Raw genomic sequence first — 20,525 nt, 5'->3', positions numbered from 1 at the left:
TGAGAGGCAAAATATAGATCCACCTCATTGCATTTTATGTTCTTTGGGACTAGAAGCTGGAGTTCTAAGTTTTTTAGTTGCAACAGGAATACCACATCCTGTGGTCTAGAATGTTTGAGCCAAGAACACGTGGTGCTAATGCCTCTCTCTAGTCAGGATAGACCTCCACCCCAGCCCCAGTCAGTACGTCACATCCATGTGCGTGTGTGTTGCCAAGTCGCTTCAGTCGTGTCCAACTCTGTGTGTCGCCTTGGACTGTAGCCTGCCAGGCTCCTCTGTCCATGGGATTCTCCAGGAAAGAATACTGGAGTGGGTTGGCCCTCCTCCAGGGGATCTTCCCGACCCAGGGATTGAACCTGCATCTCTTATGTCACCTGAATTGGCAGGTGGGTTCTTTACCACTAGCATCACCTGGGAAGCCCCCTTCTTGTCCATATTAGGCTACATCATGCCCAGACCACCATTATACTGTGTTCTGGTTAGGAAAGCTGCATGTATTCAAGAATCTAGCCTTTTTATTCTTTACAGAATGGTGCCTTAGATCCGTATGAGATTTGGAGGGGAATAAAATAGCAAATGACTTTCATTCTTAACCTCAAATGAGTGACTTAAGGAAAAAAAATTCCTGCTTTCAGAGGACCAAGATGAGGTGGCAAACAGAACCCTAGATGATCAAGTTTTAGAGATCAGTTTAATATATATAACTTTACTATTAAAAATACCAAAACGTCACTGATATAAACAGGGTTTTCTCCTTAACTCTCCACACCTACAACTCCTCATCTTATAGGAAAAAACCATCAGGAAGAATTTATGCACCATCTAAGCTGAGTGTCCCCAGCACACAGTAGACACCCAGAGGATGTCTGCTGGGACGTCAGAACAACACTGACATCTGGTTAGATGAGTTTGATAATTCTGATACATGCTTAGGCTGAATCAGGCTGTGATTCAATCTATTTGTTGTCATCTGATCTTCTGTCAGAAATTCCTTCCCAGGTAGGATTTACAGAAGTTACACCCCCTTCTCTTGCTCTCTCTCAGCTCCGTAGGTGAGATATTAACAAACTCAGAGGGAAGTGGACAGGACAGGTGGCCCCGTCTTGCTAATTAAGGAAACTTTGGTCACTTGCCAGGATGGACAAAGCAAACCAGCACACATCTTTCCATTTCTTCACAGTCTGTTCAGTTCAGTTCAGTTCAGTTCAGTTGCTCAGTCATGTCCGACTCTCCGTGACCTCATGTCCATCAAGTCGGTGATGCCATCCAGCCATCTCATTCTCTGTCGTCCCCTTCTCCTCCCGCCCCCAACCTTTCCCAGCATCAGAGTCTTTTCCAGTGAGTCAACTTGTCGCATGAGGTGGCCAAAGTATTGGAGTTTCAGCTTTAGCATCAGTCCTTCCAATGAACACCCAGGATTGATCTCCTTTAGAATGGACTGGTTGGATCTCCTTGCAGTCCAAGGGACTCTCAAGAGTCTTCTCCAGCACCACAGTTCAAAAGCATCAATTCTTCGGCGATCAGCTTTCTTCACAGTCCAACTCTCACATCCATACATGACCACGGGAAAAACCATAGCCTTGACTAGACGGACCTTTGTTGGCAAAGTAATGTCTCTGCTTTTTAATATACTATCTAGGTTGGTCATAACTTTCCTTCCAAGGAGTAAGCGTCTTTTAATTTCATGGCTGCAATCAGCATCCGCAGTGATTTTGGAGCCTAAAAAAATAAAGTCTGACACTGTTTCTACTGTTTTTCCATCTATTTCCCATGAAGTGATGGGACCAGATGTCATGATCTTCGTTTTCTGAATGTTGAGCTTCAAGCCAACCTTTTCACTCTCCTCTTTCACTTTCATCAAGAGGCTTTTGAGTTCCTCTTCACTTTCTGCCATAAGGGTGGTGTCATCAGCATATCTGAGGTTATTGATATTTCTCCCAGCAATCTTGATTCCAGCTTGTGGTTCTTCCAGCCCAGCGTTCCTCATGATGTACTCTGCATATAAGTTAAATAAGCAAGGTGACAATATACAGTCTTGACGTACACCTTTTCCTATTTGGAACCAGTCTGTTGTTCCATGTACAGTTCTGACTGTTGCTTCCTGACCTGCATACAGGTTTCTCAAGAGGCAGGTCAGGTGGTCTGGGATTCCCATCTCTTTCAGAATGTTCCACAGTTTATTGTGATCCACACAGTCAAAGGCTTTGGCACAGTCAATGAAGCAGAAATAGATGTTTTTCTGAACTCTCTTGCTTTCTCCATGATCCAGCGGATGTTGGCAATTTGATCTCTGGTGCCTCTGCCTTTTCTAAAACCTGCTTGAACATCTGGGAGTTCGCAGTTCACATATTGCTGAAGCCTGGCTTGGAGAATTTTGAGCATGACTTTACTAGAGTGCGAGATGAGTGCAATTGTGCAGTAGTTTGAGCATTTTTTGGCATTGCCTTTCTTTGGGATTGGAATGAAGACTGACCTTTTCCAGTCCCGTGGCCACTGCTGAGTTTTCCAAATTTGCTGGCATATTGAGTGCAGCACTTTCACAGCTTCATCTTTCAGGATTTGAAATAGCTCAACTGGAATTCCATCACCTCCAGTAGCTTTGTTCGTAGTGATGCTTTCTAAGGCCCACTTGACTTCACATTCCAGGATGTCTGGCTCTGGGTCAGTGATCACATTATCGTGACTATCTTGGTCGTGAAGATCTTTTTTGTAACAGTCTATTAGGTAACATATAATGAATACTCCTCAAGTGAAAAAATTTAAAGTCTCATGCCTAGGGAATTCCCTGGTGGTCCAGTGGCTAGAACTCTGTGCTTTCACGGCCGAGGGCATAACTTTCGTCTCTGGTTGGGGAACTAAGATCCGCAGGTTACATGGCCTGGCTAAAATAAAGTCACTTCCCGGAGTCTTCTTATTTAGCCATTCTATCCCATGTCACCAAAGATGTCTTCTATAGATATCCATGTCGTTAGATCCCTGTACTGCTGTCTAGGTTATGAGTAAACATGAATTTTCAATTGCATCATAGTTAGTCTCCAGACAGTTAACTCTTTAAATTATGGCTAAAAGTTTTCTTTGTTAATTGCTTTTGATTATACTACAACAGAGCTATCAGGGGAGAGGAGTAAATTTGCTTAGGGGAAATACTATAATACTATTTGGCACACACTAATTAAAGCAGTTTAACTTGATTTTTCTGTATTTTTTTAAAGCTTTTTGAAACTTATTATTTATTTTTGGCTGCATCGGGTCTTTGTTGCTGCCACGCGCTCTCTCTAACTGCAGGCTTCTCACTGCTGTGGCTTGTCTTGTTGTGGAGCGCAGGCTCCAGAGGGCTGACTCAGTAGTTGTGGCGCATGGGCTTAGTTGCTCCGCGGCACGTGGGATCTTCCCAGACCAGAGATCTGTGTCACCTCCATGGGTAGCGGTTTCTTTACCACTGGGCCACCAGAGAAGTCCATGACTTTACTGTATTTTTTATTGGTCAAGGGTGGGTAAGAGACTTTACATAACTGCTCTTTTAATTTTTTGAGTTAGAGAAAGTCCTTGATTTCTTTCTTAGCTCCTTAAATAACCTGTGTTAATCTAGTTCTTTTGACTTTCTCCATGTACATTCTTTCTGTCTCCACTCAATAATTATTTGGGACTTGTGTTTTGGATCCAGGTATTTAAGAAGAATGACTGAGAAGGAAATTAGGCCAGATTTATTCCACAAGGTGAGATTGAAATAGGAGTTTATCTTAAGCATAAAGCCAAAATGAAATCAAGCACATAAAAATATGCATGGTGATTCTGAAGTTTGCTTCTAAATTAAATATAAATCTGTAGCAAGCTACATCATTTTTCTGAGTCAGCTCAGGGCCAGCTGGCAACTGCTCTAGTTGTTTGCGATGTAGTAAATCTACTTACGGAGAAGGCAATGGCACCCGACTCCAGTACTCTTGCCTGGAAAATCCCATGGGTGGAGGAGCCTGGTAGGCTGCAGTCCATGGGGTCGCGAAGAGTTGGACACGACTGAGTGACTTCACTTTCATGCATTGGAGAAGGAAATGGCAACCCACTCCAGTGTTCTTGCCTGGAAAATCCCAGGGACGGGGGAGCCTGGTGGGCTGCCGTCTGTGGGGTCACACAGAGTCGGACACGACTGAAGCGACTTAGCAGCAGCAGCAGCAAATCTACTTAAGGCCTTGAGTCCAGCTGTCTTTCTATTCAAGTTAGGCTAGCATCTCCCACCCCATCCTGAGTGCCACACAGCATGTGGAATGTGGGGTCTTCATTCCCTGACCAAGGATGATAGAACTTGTGCCCCCTGCATTGAAAGCATGGAGTCTTGCCCACTGGACCACCAGGGAAGTCCTGTGGATCCTTTTCTGGAAACGCATGAAGACAGGACAACAGATTCTGTTATCAACCTCAGCAGTGGCAGTCACTCACTCTGTTTTTTGGTTTTGTTTTTGAGTTAAAAAAAATTAAGCCTTTAGCAGGAAGTTGATTTCATATTCTCTCCTGCTGGAGTAAGTCTGTATATCTAAGGATCCTAAAAGCCTTACTGCCAAGCCAGTTTTGAATATAGTCTAAACTGGGAAAGGAGCCTTCATTGGGGTGGTGGCCAAGAAGCTCGTCAGTTGTAGATGTAGCTTAAAAGGCCATTGGCTCACTTGCACGAATTTTGGCAGCCTCAACATTTACTGCAAATTCTTCTTACTGGTCCATTGTTTTTGAATTTCTTTCCCACTGGGAAACCCAAGAATGTCTCCTGCCTTAGTGTACCATTCTCAGCTGATCTCTTCCCCTGAGATGTTAGGAATGGTGTACTGCAACATCCCTGGTGAGTCACAACCCAAGAGGCAGGAAGCCGTGCAGATTCTTCTCATTGTAGCCACTACCCTGTCTTTCTCTGACTCAGTCCGCACTCACAAAAGGTCATAAACAACATGCCTTGAGAAGCATCTGATGCTTAGTAGTATCAGAACCAGAAAGAGTCTCAAATAGGCTGTGCAAGAGGGGAACTAACTGTCCTGGCTCACTTGGTACTGACAAGTTTCGTGAGACACAGCTTTCATTGCTGGCCCTGGCAATCCTAAACAAACTGGGATAGTTGGTCACACTGTGCTGTTATTTAGCAGAGAAGGAACTGAAGCCAGGAGGCTGACTTGCCCACACTAACAAAATTAGACATAGGCAGATCTGGAATTAGAATCCATATCTATTGGTGCTTGAGTTCAGTACTCTTTCTGCCCTGGTCCTTCCTTATATTTCCACAGGGCCTTGCACACTATGGGTGCTTAAATTTCTGTTGTGATTGGTTTTTGAGTTCAAGGGAAATGCTTTTCACAGATATGATCATTCCTAATTAGCTGTGATCTCACTCAAGGTCATCATGAATCAGTAGTCTCTACTTCTTGAGTCTGAACAAGATAGACCGAGTGAAGGGGAGGGAAGTTTAGTAAACAGTGACAGAAGTGGTTAAGAAAATAGAAGGATTGTGCAAAGATGGAAAGAACTATGTGTACAGGTTGGCTGATCAACACTGTAGCAGGGGACACATAGAAATACAATACGGGGTGTAAACACTGATGAGAAGGGTACGTTATTTCCCTGTCCTCAGAGTGTGGTAATGACCATGTGATGAAAATAGTATTACCTGCTGTTCATGTTATATATTTTCCAAGGACTTCAAAAGAAACTAACTCCAGCAATATTTGTCCTTCTAGGTCTGAGATCTGCCCTATTTTTCTTACCAGTTTTCTCCCCTGGATACGTAATATTCAGATGTTAATAAAGTAGTATGAATTACGAGGGGTCCTTAAGTCTGTTATACCTAGATCTTAGTGATCTCTTGTCTAAACACCACTGTTTATACCATTCAGTGCTCTAGTCTTCAGCTGCAAAAGGCGCTGGTGCTATCTCTAGGAGGGAACAGAAAAAGCATTAAGAATATGCCTAGCTGATGACTCAGACTAGAGAAATGACTGCTAGAAACAGGGGTCCAGGAACATTATTTATTGTGGCCATTTTCAGGCGTTCATTCTGTAAGGTAGTGCTTGGCACTTGATTTCTTTTATCTGGAATGGAGCCCAAGGAAGTAATACATGAAAAGGGAGCAGCATAAACAAAATAGAAGTGACTAAGGTGTTTTGAGACTTATTAAGATGGGTGTTACTCTCAAAATGGAAGCCAGGTACATACTTTTCTATTCCACCACACCTTTTCCTGCTGGTGACCAGAGAAGGGTTACCTGTTCTGACTAATCCCTAAGAGCAGAGGTAAGCAGAGTCTGAGCTGACCTACTTTATAAATACCTGTATAGTGTTAATCAGTAAATTTCTTGTAGGCAGAGGTCAAGCAGCCTCACAGTCGTTCTGCTTTAGGCTGAAAGCCACACTGGGAGCTGACCTTAGGGTAGTGCTTCTCAGAAAAGGAGAAGCACTAAAAAGCAAGAAGCAAGATGAAAAACAAGTGTTGGGTAAAAACGCAGATTATTGGACCATACCTCAGACATTCTGAATCAGATTTTCTTTTTTAATAAACTTTAAAATTTAGAACAGTTTTAAATTTATAGAAAAGTTGGGAAGATAGTGAAGAGTTGCCATATATCACACACCCGGTTTTGCCTACCATTAATATGTTATTATATATTATTATGGTACATTTCAACTAGTGAACCAAACTGATGCTTTATTGTTAACTAAAGTTCATCCTGTATTCAGATTTCCTTAGTTTTTCTAAAAAATTTAATTACTTTTTGTCTGTGCTGGGTCTTCATTGCTGTGTGCAAACTTTCTCTAGCAGTAGTGCACGGGCTTCTTTTACTGCAAAGCACGGGCTTTAAGCTTGGAATCTTCAGTAAGTGCAGTACATGGGCTCAGTAGTTGCGGCTCATGGGCTCTAGACCTTGGGCTCAGTGGCCCCACAGCATGTGGAATCTTCTAGGACCAGGGATCGATCCTGTGTCCCCTGCATTGGCAAGTAGACTTCCAACCACTGGATGACCAGGGAAGTCCAGATTTCCTTAGTTTTTAACTAATGTCCCATTTCTGTTCTAGGATCCCATCCAGAATTTGTTACATTTTGTCATCATCCTTAGGCTCGTACTAATTCTGATAGTTTTTCAGACTTTACTTGTTTTTGATAACTTTGATGGCTTTGGAAAGTACTGACCAGGTGTTTCATCGAATACTCTTCCATATGGTTTTGTCTGATGTTTTTCTCATAATTGGACTGGGGTTATGGGTTTTTAGAAAGAAGACCACAAAGGCAAAGTGTCATTCTCATCATATAGTGTCAGGATTGTGTGTGTGTGCTTAGTTGCTCAGTCGTGTCTGACTCTTTGCGATCCCATGGACTGTATCCTGCCAGACTCCCCTGTCCATGGGATTCTCCAGGCAAGAATACTGGAGTGGGTGGCCATGCCCTCCTCCAGGGGATCTTCCCAACCTAAGGATTGAACCCAGGTCTCCCTCATTTCAGGTGTAATCTTAACTGTCTGAGCCACCAGGGAAGCCCAAGAATACTGGAGTGGGTAGCCTGTCCCTTCTCCAGGGGATCTTCCTGACCCAGGAATCAAACCAGGGTCTCCTGCATTGCAGGTGGATTCTTTACCAGCTGAACTACCAGGGAAGCCCAGTGTCAAGGGTACATATTATCAACATGACTTTTCATTGTTGATGTTAATTTTGATCACTGGCTGAGGTAATATTTTAAGGCTTCTCCAGTGTAAAATTTATTCTTTTTTCCTTCCCTTCTTTTTTAAAGGAAATTACTACCTGCAGCCCACACTTAAGGGGTAGGGAGTTAGGCTTCACATAAATTATTTTGAATTCTTTTGCATGAGAGATTTATCTGTTTTCCACCATTTATTCAATAATTTATATTAGCATAGACTCATGGACCGGAGAAGGCAATGGCACCCCACTCCAGTACTCTTGCCTGGAAAATCCCATGGACGGAGGAGCCTGGTAGGCTGCAGTCCATGGGGTCTCGAAGAGTCAAACACGACTGAGCAACTTCACTTTCACTTTTCACTTTCATGCATTGGAGAAGGAAATGGCAACCCACTCCAGTGTTCTTGCCTGGAGAATCCCAGGGACGGGGGAGCCTGGTGGGCTGCCGTCTATGGGGTCGCACAGAGTCGGACACAACTGAAGCGACTTAGCAAGCAAGACTCATGGACATTTATTTTATATTATTATATGTCCCCATTATGTTTTGATCATTTGTTTTTAGCATTTTATTACTTTCTGGCATGTGGGGATAGGGGCACTCATTTTTTTTCAATATGCTTTCCTTATGTTTCCAGGCACACTACATGTAAGCAGATATTGACAGGGAAGAATTTCTGTCTTATGTTTGTGAGATCACATGGGGCCTAGGTAAAAATAAGTCTTGGGCCCTTTCTCTGAAGATTCTGATTTAATGGCTCTAGGGTGAGCTCCAAATATCTGGATTTTATAAGTTTTCCTCCAATGATTTGTAGGATCAAGCATGTTTGGTAAACATAGCCTTAAGGAAATTTTAATTAAGACTTTTGAATAAGGCTTAATTTAAATAACAGCTACAATCATGGCATTGAAAGAATAAATGCTTTACAGTTGGAGTTTCAAGTGTTTTCAGATGCACCCTGTCATTCGTTTCTCATTAAAATATGAAGGAAGAAGAACATTTTGTAAATGAGAAGAGTGAAAACCCAGATGGAAAGGTGGCTTTCCTAAGATCACATAGTTGCATACACCACCATACCATAGTCAGTAGGCAGAAAAGAAAAGCAACAATAGAATGTGTTGTATTTTGGGAACCGAAATAGCATTACTGAGTAAAATAACTAAAAACATAGCTATTAGCCTTTTGGTTTTTTGAACAGTAAAGATTTGTTTGTAATGTCTTTTCCTTCCATCACAGTAAACTGTGTTCACTTTGTATACTGAGAAACTACTTTCTGCTGAGAATAGCCTGGTCTCTTAACATCTTTGTAACTAACTCCTTCTTTGAAACTTTGAGATATAAATCTGTTATTTTTCTAGGGCTGCCATTACAAAGTACCAGAATCTTGTTTAAAACAGAAACTTACTCTCTCATAATTCTGAAAGCTAAAAGCCAAAATCAAGGTGTTGACTGGTCGGTCCTTTTCCCTCCGAAGCCTCTGGGGAAGGAGGATCTCGCTTCTCTGGCTTCTGGCAGGGCCGGGCATTTCTCCGTGGTGGCAGTGTAGCTCGTCTCTGCCTCCATCTTCACACGTGCATCTTCCCTCTGGGTCTGTGTGTCTTCCAGTGGCATTCTCCTCTTCTTACAAGGACACTAGTCAGATTGATTAAGGTCCCACCCTACCGTAATATGACTTCGTTTTAACTATTTACATTTACAATGACCCTGGTTTTCAATAAGGTCACATTTTGAGGGAATAGGGGTTAAAGCTACATCGATCTGGGAGACATAATTCAGTCCATAACAAATTCACGTACCACAGAATCCATCCTTTTAAAGTGTACCGTGGTTTTATTTTTACTATATTCGTTTGGTTGTACAACCAACACCACTGTCTAATTCCAGAACCTTTCCACATTCCAAAAAGAAACTCCATACCCATTAGCAGTCACCTTCCCCTCTAGACTCCCTTCACTGACAGCCAGTTATCTACTTTGTTTTTATGGATTTGCCTATTCATAATAGTTCATATTAATGGACATTTCATAAAGTGGAATCATATGACAATAGGCCTTTTATGTCTAGCTTTTTTTACTTAGCGTACTATCTTCAAGTTTCATCCATTTTATAGCATGTATCAATACTTCATTCCTTTTATGGCTGAATAATTTTCCATTGAATGGATATACCACTTATGTTTATATATTCATCAGTTGATGGACACCTGGGTTGTTCCCACTTTTTTGTTACTGTCAATAATTCTGCTGTGAATATTCATGTACAGGTTTTTTTCTTTTTTAGTATTTGGCCATACTGGGTCTTTGTTGCAGCACGCAAACTCTTAGTTGCAGCATGTGGGATCTAGTTCCCTGACAAGGGATTGATACCCAGGGCCCATGCATTGGCAGGGTGGAGTCTTAGCCACTTGACCACCAGGAAGTCCCCACATACAAGTTTTTGCATGAATGGACTTGCTGTATCATATCGTTAATTATGTTTAACATTTTGAGAAACTACCAGTTTTCCAAAGCAGCTGCACTAATCCTTACCAGCAATGTAAGAAGGTTCTAATTTCTACACATCCTCCTCAGCACTTGTTATTGTCTTTCTGATCATACTCATCCTAGTGGAAATAAGGTGGTATCTTATTGTGGTTTTGCACTGCCCTCATGACTAAGGATACTGAGCATCTTTTCCTGTGTATGTATTGGGCATTTGTATATCTATCTTCTTTGGAGAAATACCTGTTTAAGTTCTTTGCCCATTTAAAAATTGAGATGACTTTTCATTGTCACATTTTAAGAGTTCTTTATATATGTTGGATGGTCTCTCTCTCTCAAATATGATTTGCAAAATTTCTCCTCCCATTCTGTGGGTTGTCTTTCCATTTTCTTGATGGTGTCCTTTGAAGCACGCAAGTTCTTAATTTTGATGAAGTCCAGCTTACCTGCCTTTTGTCGGTTGTGCTAGGTGTAATATATAAGAAACAGCTGAAAAGTAGGTACTTTAAAATGGTTAGAGAAAAGATCATTTTGAAACTCACATAATGAAACATGCTAGACAGGTTTTCAAGGACAAGCATGGAAACCCCAACCTTTTAAAATAGAATGAACTGTTTTAAATGGTTTAGATTTGTATTTGCCCAGAGACAGACCTTTTAGGTGATTTCTGGAAGTGCCAGTACTATGTTAAGAACATAAATAACCAAAGAAACACTTTAATATTGTAGAATATTCTACAAAAATTTTTATACAACATTGAGAAATCAGAATGGTCACCTTATTACTGAAAAGAGAATGCATTTGCGATGAAAACCTGTAGCAAATGGCAGAGTCACAATACAGCGGACTGGGGAATAGGAAGTACATGTTCTAACCACATCTCATCTGACATTGACTCATGATAGTCTGTTGATCACTGAAATAAAAGTATTTCCATAATTTAGCACATCTGTTTTAATGGAGCTTTTGTGTTTAAATGAAGGCCTAGATGATATGTTTCTAGTATCTGACCCTACTAGGGAGAAAAGGGTAGGAGACAAGTCACTCTGGCAACTCAGGAAGCAGCAGGTACTCCTCCAGCATTTGATTATAAACTACAAGGCCCGGAGCTTGGTTTATCAGAAACAAGTAACCAGCAGAGAACTACCAGGGCTTCTATCTCATTGTTCAGCGGAGAACCTGTTTTAATTGTAGATGCACTTTTCTTTTTCCCCCTTGAGGACATTTGTACTAACTTCAATAACAACACTAACAAAACTACTTTTGTTGTGTCACTAGCATACTTTAAAAAATAACTCACTTGTTTTGTTCTTTCTTGGAATATTTTATTTTATAAAGCAGTCCACTCTTGGTGATATGTTTATATGCATATACACACACGTACATATATTTGCTTATAAAGTTTTTTCCATCTAGATTATTTTTTAATGAAGTGATTAAATTTTGATCCTAATATTTAAGCAAAACAGTGTCAACATTAGTTTTTCATTGGTATCAATGACTTCTTATTTTCTTTAAAAATATAGACTCCTTTAAATGGCCAGAAATGATTCAACATTTTCACTTTATAGTTTTTGGGTAGTATAGACTTTATTTCATAGATTGTCAGTTTTTTATTAACATCATAGTTTACTAGCTTGAGGGTTTAATTTCCTCCCTCAACATGCAAACTAATATTGTAATAAAAAGGGAATTTTTCTCTTCAATATTGTTACAGAGTTCCCATAGCACTATGCTATCATCTCTTTTATAGCACTTATTTGTATCTTTTTAAGTGCCTTAATGATCCCTTTAGGTTGTTGGTGGAGTTTTCTTTTATAGAAGTAGAAATTTTGCTTTAGGTGCTCCATTAATAAAAATATGTTATCTCCAAGGTTTAAGAATTTCCATGGTAAGCATTTAAACATTGGATTAAATAGAATGAGATTATTTGTTTTTCAGTTGCTAAGTCATGTCTGACTCTTTCTAACCCTACGGATTGCAACATGCCAGGCTTCTTGGTCCTCCTCTATCCCCTGGAGTTTGCTCAAATTCATGTCCATTAAGTTGGTGATGATATCTAAGCATCTGATTCTCTGCTGCCCCATCTCCTCCTGCCATCAATCTTTTCCAGCGTCAGGGTCTTTTCCAGTGTCAGCTATTCCCATTGGGTGGCCAAAGTATTGGAGTTTCAGCTTCAGCATCAATCCTTCCACTGAATATTTAGGGTTGATTTCCTTTAGGACTGACTAGCATGATCTCATTGCAGTCAAAGGGACTCTCAAGAGTCTCCTCCAGGACCACAATTCGAAAGCATCAATTCTTTAGCGCTTAGCCTTCTCTGTGGTCCAACTCTCACATCCGTACGTGACTACTGGAAAAAGCATAGCTTTGACTAAACGGACCTTTGTTGGCAAAGTGATGTCTGCTTTTTAACATGCTAAGTTGTCGTAGTTTTTCTTCCAAGGAGCATCTTTTAATTTCATGGCTGCAGTCACCATCTGCAGTGATGTTGAGGCCAAGAAAACAAACCTGTTACTGCTTCCATTTTTTCCCCTTCTGTTCCAGTTGTACGATCTTGAAGTTTTTTAATGCAGAATTCCAAGCTAGCTTTAAAGAGGAGACTCTTTGACCTTCATCAAGAGGCTCTTTAGTTCCTCTTCACTTTCTGCCTAGATTAGTATCACCTGCATATCTGAGTTTGTTGACATTTCTCCTGGCAATCTTGATTCCAGCTTGTGATTCGTCCAGCCCTGCATTTCACATGATGTACTCTGCATGAAAGTTAAATAAGCAGGGTGACAATACATAATCTTATTGTACTTCTTTCCTAATTTTGAACCAGTCAGTTGTTCCATGTTGTGTTCTAAATGTTGCTTCTTGAAACAGAAGTTTCAAACCCACATACAGGCTTCTCGGGAGACAGGTAAGATAGTCTGGTACTTCCATCTCTTGAAGAATTTTCCAGTTTGTTGGGATCCACAAAGTCAGAGGCTTTAGTGAAGCAGAAGTCAGTGTTTTTCTGGAACTCCCCTTCCCCGTGATCCAGTGAATTTTGGTAATTTGGATCTCTGGTTTCTCTGCCTCTTCAAAACCTCGCCTATACATCTGGAAGTTCTCAGTTCACATATGCTGAAGTCTAGCTTCAAAGATTTTGAGCATAACCTTGCTAGTGTGTGAAATGAGCACAACTGTATGGTAGTTTGAACATTCTTTGGCATTGCCCTTCTCTGGGATTGGAATGAAAACTGACCTTTTCCAGTTCTGTGGCCACTGTTGAGTTTTCCTTATTTGCTGACATATTGAGTGCAGCACTTTAACAGCATCATCTTTTAGGATGTGAAGTAGCTCAGCTGGAATTCCATCACCTCCACTAGCTTTGTTCATAGTAATGTTTCCTAAGGTCCACTTGACTTCATACTTCAGGATGTTTGGATCTAGGTGAGTGACCACACCATCATGGTTATCCAGGTTGTTAAGCCCTTTTATGTATAGTTCTTTCTGCCCTTAGAAAAACATAAAGCTCAAGGCAAATATTATATCACTTTGTTTCAATCCAAGTCACTTATCAATAGATTTAATTTGTAAAGAATTATTGTTAATTAAGGGGCAACTGCTTTATCACAACTGGAGACTTAAAACATGTAAGAATTTTTGATGTGTTTCTCAATTTTAAGTAGTCACCTTTGAACAAGTCAGAACATTTATCAGTATCTAATTGTATAATTATTATTCCCAAGGAAATTGTAGAGGTCACAAACTTCTCCCGCTTTTTCCTGTTGTTTTAGCCATAAAACTTTTGGTGGCAATTTGGAGAAATATTCAATGAAAATATCTTCAACAAAGAGTGAGGACAGCTCTGGAGGGAATGTGGAACACTGAAAGGTGGGTTCAAACCTCAGCCATTAAGCCTCTTAACTTCTTTATCAGTAAGGCTATCTTTAACTAATTCAATATTGTATTAAAGAGGGAATTCCCTGTAGTCCAGTGGTTAGGACTTGCTTCCACTGCTGCTGGGGACCTAGGTTCAATAGGTGGTCAGGGAACCAAGATCCTACAAGCTTCAGGGTAAGGCAAAAAAAAAAAAACCCAAACAACCCAATATTGTATTTAACAAGATGATACATTATAAAGAAGAAGTTTATAGAATAGTGCCCAACTCAAAGTTCTTAATTCTATGACATTGGACATGGTATTTTTTCATAACTACTGATATTCATATAGCACCTTTATCCAGGTAATTCAAGATGCCATGTCACTAAATGATGAGCAGAAACCTTAATGTTTACAAACACACTAAATGAAACAAAACATAAAACAATAGAAAAGAAACAAACAAAATTTTATCCTGAGGATATCCCAGTCTAGCATTTGCCTTGCAAAGGAATACATTTCTGAGTTCAAATTCATCCTACATCAGAGCAGTTCCACAGTTTTTAAGTGTCTAGTTGATGTCACACAGGCAGTTATAGAAGACAAAATTTCTCACACTTTCAGGAGGCACAGTCTAAAAGGGAAATATTGAAATATAATGTGATGTTCAGTGCATGGAAGAATATATAAAGTACTATAGGAACACAGATGAAGAAACAGTTATAGTTGCTTGGTCTGAGGGGATGGTAAGAAGCCTTAAGGAGTTATCTAGGGAAAGTGACATTTAAACCAGATCTAAAAGAAGTGGAAGTCAGCCAGATAGAACAGGCAGAGAAGGGCATTCAGGTGAAGGAAATAGTAAGTATACTAAGAGACAATTAGGAAGACAAAGAATGCAAACCACTGCAAAGAATGTGCCCAAAACAGGACTCTTCAGAGAAAATAGGCTAAGTTCTAAAGAAAATATTATTTGCTCCACAGAAATGATTTTCTGGACTCTTTAAGACTAACCAGCCATCTTTTGTGGATAAAATAATTTCACATACAAGAATGATAAAGAAAATTAGCTTTATTTATGTAAATTAGAAAAATTGATTGTAGTGTTGAATTTGTCAAATGTTTTCATTCTGAACAATTTACAAGTGTATTCATATACAAACATAATAAAATAGAGTACATCACATTGCTTCTGCTTGACTCCAAGTGTCTCTCCATTCTGAGCATGCCCCTCTCACTTCGGGTTTTAATTTTTAATGGGGAAGTGCTTTGTTTTGACACAGTGTTTAATTCACACAGTATAACACTGAAGTGGAAGGAGAGTCAATGATCATCAACAATTAAAAAATACTTTTCAACCAAAATGACTTCATCATCAGATTTTTCTATATTAAAATGTTTCATGTTAAAAAAACATACTTTTATTCATTGATGATCTAAATTTATACTAAATTTAACATTTATAGAAACCCATAGTTAATTAAAATATAGATATGAATTATATTAAATGCATTGGTATGAATGTTTGCCACAAATGAAAATGAAGAAAATTGTTAGGAACAGAGGTAAAAGAAAATCCATGGGAGAAATTGAAATGCCCTGGTTATATCTAAAATGATTAAAATGTCAATTTTCCAAACTCAATACAAATAAAAGCAACAGATCATAAAATGTCATGATATTTATAGATACCGAATCTTAAGTTACACTGTAGGACTATTATTAATTTGTACTATTATATATATATTAGATACTTCTAAACCAAGTATCCTAAATAGCTTTCCAGTCACTTACATTGTTTGAGAACTCCAGGAAAGTTCAATACAATTATTGAATAAGGCAGAATTTTAAATTAGCAATTGGGATACAATATAAATGCATATAATTTGTTTAGAGTCAAAGCTATATCTGTCAATGTATTAAGTATACCATATGTATCTGGACTGTTAGAAGAAATAAATTTTGTTTTTAAAACAGTGGTTGGTTTTCCAAGTTTAGTTCTTTAGCATTTTATTGACATTCCTGGCAAGAATTCTGACTGAGCTCTGTGGTTTTATTATATGAAGGAGAAAAAAAAAAACAAACCCCACAAAAAGTAAGTTGGCTGTGACTTTCCAAAGTAAGCTATTTAAATTAAAATAAATAGCCAGACCTCAAGTGCACTTGTGTCTAAAATGTCACTTTTGCCCCCAAAGTGAAGGAAATGATCAAGTATTTTGTTAAGGTGCTTACTAGTTTAAAAAAAAAAAATCAGAGGAAGTTGGTCTTTAACTGGATGCTTGAACTCTTCCCAGAGTTCTTAGTATGTTTAGATGTTGGTGTCTTGACTTTGACAGTTTCTTGATTGCCCTTTATAGCAGCTTCAAGGCGGGCTTTCAAGGCTGGAGAAGAAGCCATTACACTTTTAAAGACGGATGAGTACTGAGGCCCAATCTGCATGAGATTTTGCAAAGCAAAGTCATGGAGATTTCTCATTACTGAAGTTGCTGATCCCAGGGCATTCTCATCCAAAAGGAAGGAAATGAGGATGGGCAGAAGACAGGCCACGAGCTGAGAGCCTGGAAAGTAAACAAACTATGTCAGCCCTGGTTTCAGGGATGTAAATGTATCATACACACTTGATAGGAACCTGTTTCCCCAACCAGAAGGGAAGCAGTTCTTCCGATCTCTTCTCCCAAATTGATACTAAATAATATCAATAACTTGGGGTTAACATCAACATCTGCCTTTCCGCGAGTGTGAAAATACAACATTAAGTGACTAAAGGGATGTTTTATACTAAAGAACATTCAAGTTCTGACTCTGCTCGTATGCATTCAGTGCTACCACTTACGGTGCTGTTCCTCAGCAACGGCCACCAGTGCTTCCAAGACCTTTATGCCTTCTTGGAAGATCTGAAGCTCAGTAGTGTCTTCGGGTTTTCTCCTATCTATTTCCTGCAACTTTTCCACGATAGAGGATACTAAAGAGTAAATGTATGGATAGGAAACAGCTGGATTCGGATACTGAAAAATGGAAAGGAGGAGCTGATAGGTCTTGATTTGTACCTAGTCAGATAAGAAACAAAAAAGTATAAACCATAAATACAAATTTACATTTACATTAAAATTAAAGTTTTAATTAAATTTTTAACAGTTTAAAAATGTAAAGGAAAAATTTTCCCACCCCAAAACTTAAACTTATTTCTATTTTATCTTTAATTCTGGAAGTCCAAATACTAAATTCAAGCTTGCATGCTAACAGTGGTTGTGACAGCTTGGAGTGGGAATAAAGTAGTTAATTTTTCTTTTTTTGACTAGTTTATATTTTCCCCCTTTATGTGTCTCTCTGTAATATATATATATGAAAAAAAGAACTTTGAAAAATATTTTGGAGATTTTGGAAAACATTTGAGATGAAGAATCCCATATATTTGATGCAATGAAGGTGTTAGGGAACTGTGTCTAGACTGTATTAATTATGTGTCACCACATATCAGAGGCACAACTTTGAGACTGCTACATAAAGCTCCTGTTAGGATAGAGGAAATAAACAGGACAGAAGAATAAAAGATGACTATACATCAGATATACAAATAATCCCTTATTTAATTCATTGTGATGATATCTGAATGATTTTTTTTTTTTTTCTGAGAGAAAACCTGGTTCCTGAATTTCAGGAGATTATCTATTGGTGATCATGTGCTACAAACTTATTCTGTAGCACCTAAAAACATAGGAAATTAACCAAGCGAATAAAAGGATCAGAAAGGAATGGGATTAATTTATATGTGCTGTTTTTGAAACTGGTCTCATTATTTTACAATCATATACTTAAGGCATGTGCTAGAGTCTTCCTTTCCTTTCCCTTCTGAAAGAAAACCCACTGAAGTTCTAGGAATGTATCAGTTTTAAGATGCCCCTATTTCAAATTTAGTTGGTGGTATTTTTAATCTTTTCTTTATCTTTCTCTAACTAACTACATTCTGTCCTCAGGGTCAAAAAACAAGACCATTATTATGTGACTTTAACCTAAGAATATGAATTAATCTAAACCTAAAAAAAACTTTAGTCTGGTACTTTTTGTTGGAACCAACAAAATCACAAAGAAAAGTTTTTAAAAGTCTAAACGTATTCCTATTATAAACATCTGTCTTCTAAGAACACTTACCATAGGATCTTTTATCTCAAGAGTGGCCTTAAATTTCTCAATACAGCGCTTCTGAAGGCATGGGATCGTAGTTACTTCTGGACTTGTAGACAAAATAAATACTGTGACAGCGGTAAGCAGACTGACTTCATCAAGTTCTTGGTGTGTTCCATCTACTAAGGAGAAATAATCTATGAAAAACAGATCCTGATACTGTCATATTTATTGTCTTATATATCTGTGAAACTTTCTCCAGTTTGGTAAGTAACAATTTCTTTTGGGCACCAAAGGGTTACAGACAATAAATAGTGACTTACTAAGAATCCTGGCAAGTGATATAGCTTCAAAATGCACATTTTAAGTAATTCTAGAGTCAAGAATTACCAAAGTAATTATAATCTTCACAAGTAAAGAGATCAGTAAATACATATATACATTTACTAGATATATGCATTTATTAGTTGTGTGACCTTGGATATTTAACCCTGTTTTTAGTTTTCTCATCTGGAAAATGAGAGTAATAGTACTTAAGTTTATAAGTTAAATGAGTTAATCCTCATATAGCATTCAGAATAGCATGTTGTACATAAATGCTCAAAATAAATTAACTATTATTATTTTTATTGGGGAGAAATACAGAGGTGCTTGGACAATTGTCTTTTCTTTGCTAATTTTAAAGTATTCATATTTTGATAATACATGTGTCAAGTGAAAATAACAGCATTTTCTTACATATGCTATTTCTTAAGAGTACAGAAAAATGTGAAAATCTGTGTGTGTCACAATCATTTAAAGGAATTTTCTACTAGATGTAATTTACCTTCATTTTCCAAAGTCATACTCTCATTAAATAATTTTAATAAACCTGCTGTGGAAAATCAATGTTATTTGAAAAGGCATGGCAAATTCAATTCATTAAATTGTGTAAGAATGGATTGCTACTTAGGAAGAAATTAGATATACATACTCTTTGGTAACACTCACTCATCAAATATTGAAGAAACTTTTTATGTGCCAGCATTCTTTTTGGCCCTAGGAATACAATTTACAGAGAAGATGTACTATATGCCAGGAAGTAAATAAAGAATTTAATTTCAGCAAGTCACAAGGTTTATGGCAACCAGGAATTGCTACACTGGGCAGTCAGAGGAAGGTTTGAGGAGATTAATACTTGAACTGACACTTGCAACATGGCAGCAATGAAGGCAAAATATAGATGGGAAGGAGATATATTTATAAGAATAATCTGGATAATTTTAAGGTAAAATAGGTGCAAGGCCAACATTTAAAATTATGAAAGCATTATTACAAGCACTTTATATTTAATCCAAGGTATTCCTCATTTCCCCCATTTTATGGACAAGAAACTGAGGAATAGAAATTCAGTAATTTGCCAAAATCACACAGTTATTAGTAAGGTGTTGAGTTTGATTCCAGAGAATATACTGTTACTTATAATGCCATAGTGTTTCCCATACAGCCAAGTTAGTTTTAGTCATTTACAGTGACTTGAAACTACAAGAGCTAGTCTATGTGGTATAAAAATGTCTTTTTCTTCTCTGTAAATAATGCTCTCCTGGGTTCCTCTTCCCATTTCTTCTAAAATTCTCTTATTCTGCCACTCATGTCCCAATTCCCTTATGTGCTTAGTCTCTCAGTCATGTCCAACTTTTTGTGACCCTATGGAGGGTAGCCCGCCAGGCTCTTCTGTCCATGGGATTCTCCAGGCAAGAATACTGGAGTGGGTTGCCATGCCCTTCTCCAGGGGATCTTCCCAACTCAAGGACTGAACCCAGGTCTTCCGCAATGCAGGCGGGTTCTTTACCATCTGAGCCACCAGGGAAGCCCAAGAATACTGGAGTTGGTAGCCTATCCCTTCTCCAGGGGATCTTTCCAACGTAGGAATAGAAGTGGGGTCTCATGCATTGCAGGCGGAGTCTTATCAGCTGAGCTACCAGGGAAGCCCAGTGTTCCTCTTAATTCTCTTTTACTGACAATAAGACGCAAGGTTCCCTTAACATTAGCTCTATGTGGTAAGGAATTGAGGCCTCCTGCTAACAGCCAGTGAGAGACTGAGGCCTCTTACCAATATCCACGAGCCAGAAATGGGTTCTTTGGCTGTGACCCTGGCCATCATCTTAACAGTAACTTCATGAGACACCCTGAGACAGAACCACCCAGCTACACTGCTCCCCAATTCCTAATCTAACCGTCTAACGTTGTCAGATTGAAGCCACCAACTTTTGGAGCAATCTGTTATGCTGTAAATGTTTTCCCTAGCACGATCAGCCCCTTCCTTATTTCTTCTCACTAGCGAGTCCAAATCCTTCATGTCCTAACCTCATTCCCCGATAGACGACAGAAAACCATCTGTGTGCCTGTGCGTGAGATGGAAGAGGCAAGCTC

The 20,525-nt window shown here is 38.9% G+C and overlaps 2 protein-coding genes across 13 annotated transcripts in view; one reads left to right on the top strand and one right to left on the bottom strand.

Moving 5' to 3' along the window:
* Nucleotides 1-18,323, top strand: part of LOC148774521 (uncharacterized) — a 55,838-nt gene extending 37,515 nt beyond the window's left edge. Inside the window, exons 4-5 of the mRNA XM_088829708.1 lie at nucleotides 13,910-14,006; nucleotides 18,187-18,323. The gene's annotated coding sequence lies outside the window, so the exon portion shown is untranslated. The remainder of the gene's footprint in view (nucleotides 1-13,909; nucleotides 14,007-18,186) is intronic.
* The window catches only part of HEATR5A (HEAT repeat containing 5A), a 104,451-nt gene continuing 98,971 nt past the window's right edge, over nucleotides 15,046-20,525 (bottom strand). For 11 of the 12 annotated variants that reach the window (XM_088829504.1, XM_088829502.1, XM_055418207.2 and 8 more), the window contains 3 exons: nucleotides 18,141-18,295; nucleotides 16,825-17,038; nucleotides 15,046-16,549 (listed from right to left, as the gene is read on the bottom strand). In XM_088829504.1, the coding sequence (XP_088685630.1) occupies nucleotides 16,242-16,549; nucleotides 16,825-17,038; nucleotides 18,141-18,295 (677 nt within the window). In that variant the 3' untranslated portion in view covers nucleotides 15,046-16,241. The remainder of the gene's footprint in view (nucleotides 16,550-16,824; nucleotides 17,039-18,140; nucleotides 18,296-20,525) is intronic. The other variant, XM_055418206.2, reaches the window with a different exon arrangement.

Source organism: Moschus berezovskii, chromosome 21 (genome assembly GCF_049115385.1).
Source record: "Moschus berezovskii isolate FMDL1 chromosome 21, NW_MosBer_1.0, whole genome shotgun sequence".
NCBI classification, from domain to species: domain Eukaryota; kingdom Metazoa; phylum Chordata; class Mammalia; order Artiodactyla; family Moschidae; genus Moschus; species Moschus berezovskii.
Note: the sequence above shows the minus strand (reverse complement) of the source record. Positions and strands in the feature narration are given on the sequence as shown.